This window comes from Monopterus albus, unplaced genomic scaffold, assembly GCF_001952655.1.
Source record: "Monopterus albus unplaced genomic scaffold, M_albus_1.0 scaffold670.1, whole genome shotgun sequence".
NCBI lineage: Eukaryota > Metazoa > Chordata > Actinopteri > Synbranchiformes > Synbranchidae > Monopterus > Monopterus albus.
The window spans coordinates 29,442-36,733 of record NW_018128550.1 but is presented as its reverse complement, the minus strand read 5'-3'; the positions used below and the strand labels follow the sequence as shown (position 1 = coordinate 36,733).

The 7,292-nt window shown below is 39.9% G+C and overlaps 1 protein-coding gene across 1 annotated transcript in view; it reads left to right on the top strand.

Annotated features, from left to right (window-relative positions):
- Positions 1–2,157: 2,157 nt before the first annotated feature.
- LOC109953447 (cysteine-rich protein 2-like) overlaps positions 2,158–7,292 on the top strand; it is a 10,325-nt gene continuing 5,190 nt past the window's right edge. Inside the window, 4 exon segments of the mRNA XM_020588937.1 lie at positions 2,158–2,246; positions 2,483–2,546; positions 3,895–4,137; positions 7,267–7,292. Of these exon segments, the coding sequence (XP_020444593.1) occupies positions 4,095–4,137; positions 7,267–7,292 (69 nt within the window). The 5' untranslated portion in view covers positions 2,158–2,246; positions 2,483–2,546; positions 3,895–4,094.

The window sequence follows — 7,292 nt, the reverse complement described above, 5'->3', positions numbered from 1 at the left end:
TTTTGTACTAGCACCTGGGTCTGCATTCTTGAGTCCTACCTCAGTTCTCCCTCACCCTCCTGGTGAGGGGGACTAAACCATAACAATTCTGCTGCAGAGATACATGAGCTCTGTGATCCAGACAGACACACTGTGGAGCTCTGTATTTTAAGATGAGTGCATTCCCCGGCCCAAGATGGCTGAAGACCAAATGCACTAATTGTGGAAAAAAAATTCCACACTTTCCACCTTTCCTGAATCTGTTTATGCATGTTTATCTGAAGAACTTAGAGCATGATGTTTAGGTCTGAGCGACTTAAAGGAAAGCCCCTCTTCAAAACATCGCTGCTCAGTGACGTCGTCATCCTCCTTGGTGAAGAGAATATCCTGGAGTGTATGGGCTCTGCAGTCGACCTGGAGGAGCAATCACATTCATTTGGAGGGAATATGCAAACAGAAAGAACCCAAATTGAAAAGTTCTTGCTGTGAGGAGCCAGTTATCTGTAGTGGTTAGCAATAAACCAGATTCCAGAGGTAATATGTAATAGAACAGTATGTAGTTCATATTTAGATAATACTTGTGTTAGTTGTGTAAGGATGTAAGGCTGAGCTCAGTGTGTACGGAAGCTTGATCTGTCTCTGGCGCAGGCAAGAATATCTTGGGCTGTGTCCCTTGTTTAGCCTAGGGGTCAACATCCTGAGTGACTTCCTCCTCAGATAGGTTTAGAAAAAGGAAATGTGTGCTAGGTCAATTTTCTGCTGCTGATTCTCCAGCCATAAATCAGGGCAGAAGAAGAGTGAACGACAAGACAAAGCCGGTCGAACCTTAAATAAATGACAAAGATGTGGAATATAAGATGAAATGTAACATTTTGGTTTCTTTCATCTATTAATTTGAGAAAAGTTAGTTTCTTTATCACTTCACTCAGATTTGCTGTCTTCATCTTACCAGTGGGAAACTCAGTGGAAATTTAATTCACATGCTTGCTGGTACAGTATTTTATGATTTCTCTAAGTGTATTTCCATTTCAATTTATTATTATTATTTTCTTTTTTCCAAGCTACCAGTATTCCCACTGCTCACATGTTCCAATTTTTGTGATGAATCTGTTTTGTCTCGTTGCAGCTTTTATGGCTCTTTCTTACTTAATATTTGGAAGTGTAAAATATTGTTCTTTGCATCTTGACTCACAACTGGAGTTAGTGCAGACTTTAACCTTTGGTCTCAAAAAGAAAAACAGCTGTATATAACTTTTAATGTTTTTTAATTCTTAACTCCTCACAGGAGGTCATCCAGTGTCAGCTCTTGTATCTCAATGCCAAGAATTTACAGGGCAGTTCTCTTGAGAGCTGCAGAGCATCACTTAACATTCTCCGTAAAGAGCTGTGCTGTGCAGCGTAACCTAACAACCACAGAGGAAACAAACAGAGTTGAAGGGTGACTGATAAATGCAGGGGAACCAACACTGCTAGGATTTAAGATTTATCACATTTCCAAAATAGAATCACCCTGCCAGCACATATCTGTAAAGGGGATTCCAAATGTCACATTTACATTTGGATCACAAATGTAAATGTGCAGAAATATCCTCCCTGATGTGGGTTTTTGTTTTCTAAGCAGGTCTATAAGTAACATTAGTAACAGTCATTTGTTTGAGTGCGTATTAAAAAAAAATCCTTTTCTAACCTAAAAATATGATGCTTTGAAAAACAACATTCAAGATTTGAAATTTTGGACCTGATGAAAAGTTGGACAGCTAAAGTATTCAGCAGTTTTCCATAGGGAGTAATGGGTACTATTTGTCAAATTCCATGGTAACTTGGCCAGAATAACTGTGGAGAGACTTTGCTATTCACCAAAGACAGATGGGCAGATTGAAAGGTTTTCCTTCCATTAGCAGAAGAAAATAATAAGCCTTTAAATATTGCAAATATATAATAGTAGGAGTACAATTAGTACAAAAAGTACAATTTAACTACAAATACAGAGACCCTATGGAGATATTATGACGATATCCCAGCAACAGCATAAGTAAAAGCACTACTATTGTTATGTAAAACAATTGAGCACAAATTAAAGTCCAATATTTAAAGCTGTTCTAATCAATATTTTCATATTGATGTAGGGTGGATGGTGATGGGACGATTACCTTTAGGTCCAGACAAGGGGCGGAGTTTATTAAAAAAAGGCCCTGGAAGTTCACTTGGGCCTTTCTTCCTGTTTCAGAAAACGCCTGAAACCAGCCTTTTGTTCAATGCTTGACTGGGTAGGGATGTGTCTGTAAAGCTGTTAATTTAATGTGTAAACATGGATTCATCAAACATTGATTTTAGTTGATGGTGTATTTGTATTTTTAGACTTTATGATGTGTGAAGGACTAAAAGTTTGGAGTGATTGCTTGGACATATCAGCCTAAGAATATGCTGAGTATTATAAGGAATTTTTTTAACTATTTAACTTCAGTTTTTTTGCCATAAAATTCACTTGCCATTTTTTTCTAAGATGCAGATTCCTGTTACCTGTGTGTCCCTGGTGGAAGAGGGGAGAGTGGTGTAGTTTTAACAAGGTAGATGATGTTTATCTTGTCAAATGTTCATAATGTACCAATAGGAAAGCCAACCATTGTTTTTCCCAGGTTCATCACTGTATCTTAGACATTTATCCAATTCTACGGGCCACCTCTCTTTGCGTCTATAGCTGCTTTGTGGTGTTTTGGCCTGTGTTTGTGAGGAGGCTGGAGTAGCAGGGTAGCCATGCTGAATGCATGCAGAGAACTTTGAATTGGTGTTGAATTATTTTATTTAAATTGGTCTGTGTGTATGAGACTGTAGCTTGGGTGAGGTACTGTTGCACTGGCCTAGCCTTGATTGTTGCACCAACCTTGCCCTCATGCAATTATGTGGAGAAGTTTTTTAATGCATTGTAAATATATTGTTTTTGTTTATCCTGACCCCTGCATAATGGGGTATTTTATCAGCCTCACTAACAATGAGTCATTTGATTATGTCTATGTAGCTCTGTGAATGTTTTAGCATCTCTCATCTAATCCTTTGGTTTTATGGCCAACCACTTTACAGTTGTGGTTTCCTCTCACTGTTCTCAGCAGCAATGTTTTTAATAGCAGCAGGCAGAGTTTTCAGTAAAAAAGCCCTGAATACGCTGTCATACATGACCTGCTCAGCAGCGAACAGCAGACAGTCGCAGTTAGAGACTAGCTGGTGAACACAGTGGAGCATTTAGCAGCTAACCAACCAGATATTCACCTCAGGAGTTGGTAGAGACCAAAAAAGAGCAGAAAGAAAGATGGTCATGTGGCCAACACCGTGCATCCAAATGGATGATGTTGCTTCATGTAAGTAGATGTGAACATTAGCGGCAGTTTGTTAATATGCTGTATAGGTGGTAAATGTGGTGTTTAAGTGTTGCGTTAATAGTTTATTCCGCTTAAACACACCAGATATGATCAGAAATATTGTAATTCAGGTATATCAAAAATATACTAAATGGCTATATTATCATATACATTATTATTATATCATGCATTAATATGAAGGCAGCATTTTAATGTTGCTCCTTGAATTTTTATCTATAGCAATGCATTTTATTTTGTTTACAATCCTGCACAGAAATTAGTAACTACTGTCAGACAAATGTAAAGAATATTTTCCAATGAAATATAATAATATAAAAATTATAAAGTAACATACAACTGAAATACAGAAATATCGTTTTTGAATAGCCTATATTTTTAGTTCTTCCTGCCTTTGATAGGTGATAAATACTATGAAGTACAACAATGTTACTGAACCACCTTTTCTGAGGCCTGTTAGTCACATTGAAGGTAACTGAATTGAAAATCCAATATTGATGAAGACGTTCATTTATTTTCTTTTCATTTTTATTGCATTACAAAGCACATGCACAGACATAAACTAAAAATAGCACTGTATCCGCTGTCGCTGCTTGACGTCACTGCGGGGGCGGAGCACCGGAGCCGAGAGGAGCGTCAGCCTCTCCCATCATCATCATCATCACCATCACCATCACCGAGGTGTGTCTGCAAACAGACGGTGGACCGGCTGAAAACCAGCTAAACTCTCTGTTCACACGGAATATGGCGTCAAAATGTCCCAAATGCGACAAGACAGTGTATTTCGGTAAGTGCACGTTTTCTGCAGAGGCCGCGCATCATCGTGACTGTGGCCGGAGGCGGTGACTGCAGGGTGGGAGTCTGTACCTGATGATAAGACAGACAGCTGGGCATTAATTGTTCAGTCCATACCGTGTGTTTTCAGTCAGGTGTGTCATTGTTGGAACCAGATTTACTGGCTGCAGCCCACTGATAACAACGGTTTGTTTTAGAAAATCATTTTATACATGTATTGTTTCAGAGACAGTGATTCTTGGCAGTTTTTGTCAACCATTCAGCATTGTATGGAAACAACAGTAAAAACAGAAGGGCTATAATAACACCTTTAAATCATTTTTGCCTTTAAAAACGTCAGTGTTATGATTTTGTGATGTGGACTCAAACTGTTGTGTAACTGAAGTTTTCAAAATTACTTGGTGAAATTTTTACCTCTTGTTCATCCCACTGAGTCACGTTGCAAAATATTTTGGTGACATTTGACTTTAGTGCTGCCATTGGGGTAATATGCAATACAGACTACAGTACAGCCTGGTATCAGGTGTGGAACCGTTTCCATTTTGCCATTTCCCAGATCCGTTATCTTCCGTTTAGAGCTGAAGACAGGAGGCTCAAACTGGTCACTGCTGTGCATCAGAGGAGCCCAGACTGGGCTGTAATGGTTTCATGGATAAGATTACAGCCATTACCAGACCCGTTTGCTTGTGTACTGACAGCTTCTGACAGAGTCACCATCTTTACATTTTCATTTGCGTTTGCTTTGAAATGCAGGTGGAATGAGTTTATCTGGGTTGATCTCTGGTTAATAAGATTAAAGCTCACTTTCCTTTTCCTGGCTGTAAGAAATATTGTGGAATACTCGTTCTGTAGTTCATATGCCAGAAAAAGGGAGCATGATCTCACTGAGTTTAGTGACCATGTATCAGTTTTCAGCTTCTTTTCATTTCATAGTCACACCACATGGTAAATAATTGATTGATAGCACAGGCTTATGGATTTTTCTTTTGTTCTGTCCTTTTATGGAGACACCCCACCCTACAGGTTCAGCTGCTGTCGTCTCTCTGCTTGAAATTCTGCAGTATATCTGCTGCTCAATGTGCTAAACGGCATGTCTTCCCCCAGGAAGTGAGAGTTGTTTTGCAGCTGCATGGGAAAGTTGTTGTCTTAGAAATGTATTTAAACTTCCAATTAACAGGATTAATGTAGATGTTGCTGTAGAAAATGCACACACACATTTTTAATTAGTACTGGGTTCATTTGTCCAGTGGATGTGAACTAATGTATGAAGGCTTGACTTGTTACACACACGTGTCCTCCACCGTTTGTGTGCCAAGGTGACTTGCTGTCACATATCACAGTGACTGAGTCTGAACAGGAAGTGCCATGTTGTGTCAGGGCCTCGGTGTATCTGCTGGGATATTTTGGGAGGAGGACAAAGTGAATCCTCAGTCTCTCCGTCCATCTTTTCTACAAACGTCTCTGTTAAGGAAGATGTTGAATGGTTTGAACAGAGGCTTTCTTTAGGGGCCGTATAAAAATGATTGGGGCAGAGATCAGAAGGGGGAGGGTACATAGTGTTTTATTTTGCAGAACGGGGGTTAGTCGGTGTGTGCGGTTGTTTGTCTAAGTGTCAGCCCTATGATAGACTGGCGACCTGTCCAGGGTGGACCCCGCCTCTCACCCAGTGTCAGCTGGGATTGGCTCCAGCCCCCCACGTCCCTATTCAGGAATACACAGTATAGATAATGGATGGATGGGGGTAGTCAGAGTTTTGTGGGAGAGCACAGGGGTTTCGATTATTTTTTTCTCATCCTGGATTTAGATATTTGTCAGCCTTTGGTCATAATATACTGTTGGCATTTTTATTCAAAAGAAAGCCGTTGTGTGTGCCACAGGGCATAAAGGTGTGACTCTACATTTAGGACGACGACAGTCTTGTTGCTGTTTCACAAGGTTTTCCCATCATAATCAAATAGTATGTTAGTTTTGAGAAACAGAAAATATCTTTATAATAATTGGTGGTGGGGACTACAGTCACTACTGTGTGTGTGTGCGTGTGCGTGCATGGCCAGCAGTGTGAGGAACAGTTTGACTTTTATATTATGGAAGTGTGGACATTTTCGTCGGTCCCTAGGGGCTAGTGAATGCATTATGTCAATGAGTGTCCTCACAAAGATAGCCATAGAAATACTGTGTGTGTGTGTGCGCGTGTGTGTGCTGTTGTAGCACATACCAGCTGTGACCCTGTGAGAACATTTTTGCAAAGTGAGGACGTTTTCTCCACTCCTCATCTTCTTCAAATGCTTGTTTGAAAGCTGAAGAAAATGTTTGACCTTTAAGAAAATACATGTGTTTTTTTTATATTGATGGGCTGATGCCAGTTTTCTATCTGTACACTGGGATGAAGTGGGCTAACTTAGCATAAAGACTGGAAGCAGGGGGAGCAGTTAGCCCTGCACTGTCCAAAAGTTATTGAATCCCACAACAAACTACGTCTTGTGAGAATCGGTAAAGCTCAGAGAGTTGGAGCCGTTGAGCTAACCGGCGTCTGGCTGTAACTAAGTCTGTCTCATGAAACTCTTATGTAGCTGCTCCTCTAAAACTTGGCTTTAGCTTTAGAATTTGGTTTTGGAGCTGTGATGGTCAGGAACAGACAAGTGTGAATCAAGTTACAGCGATTGACGAACATACATTTAAAGGTTGAACTGATACAAAGATGAAATCTGAGCCACGTGGTGGGAAGAAGGCTCAGTGTCTGTCACTGTAATGACTAATAACCTCCTCTATTATCGAGCAAACTGATCCGCTGACAATTTAACGCATGTCTTGTATACAGGTTGTGTCAAAAAAAGAAAAAATGAAGTAGCTGTTGTACGATATACGCTGGCATCACAAGATCATTCGCTCACCAATCTGAATAAAGGTGCATGTACGTCCACTAAAATGAAATTTTTAATTGAGGCTAATTTCTGTTTCTAATATTTGACCCACATCTTTTTAAAATGTCATGGTGCACTGTCTGCAAGAAGTTGTCAGAAGAACAATCTTAGCTCTCACTGTTGGTGTTATGCAGTTAGATATCACAGCTTTATGATGCAGTTTGCTGTGAATTCTTGATTTCTTTCCTCTCCTTCTACAGCGGAGAAGGTGTCATCTTTAGGGAAA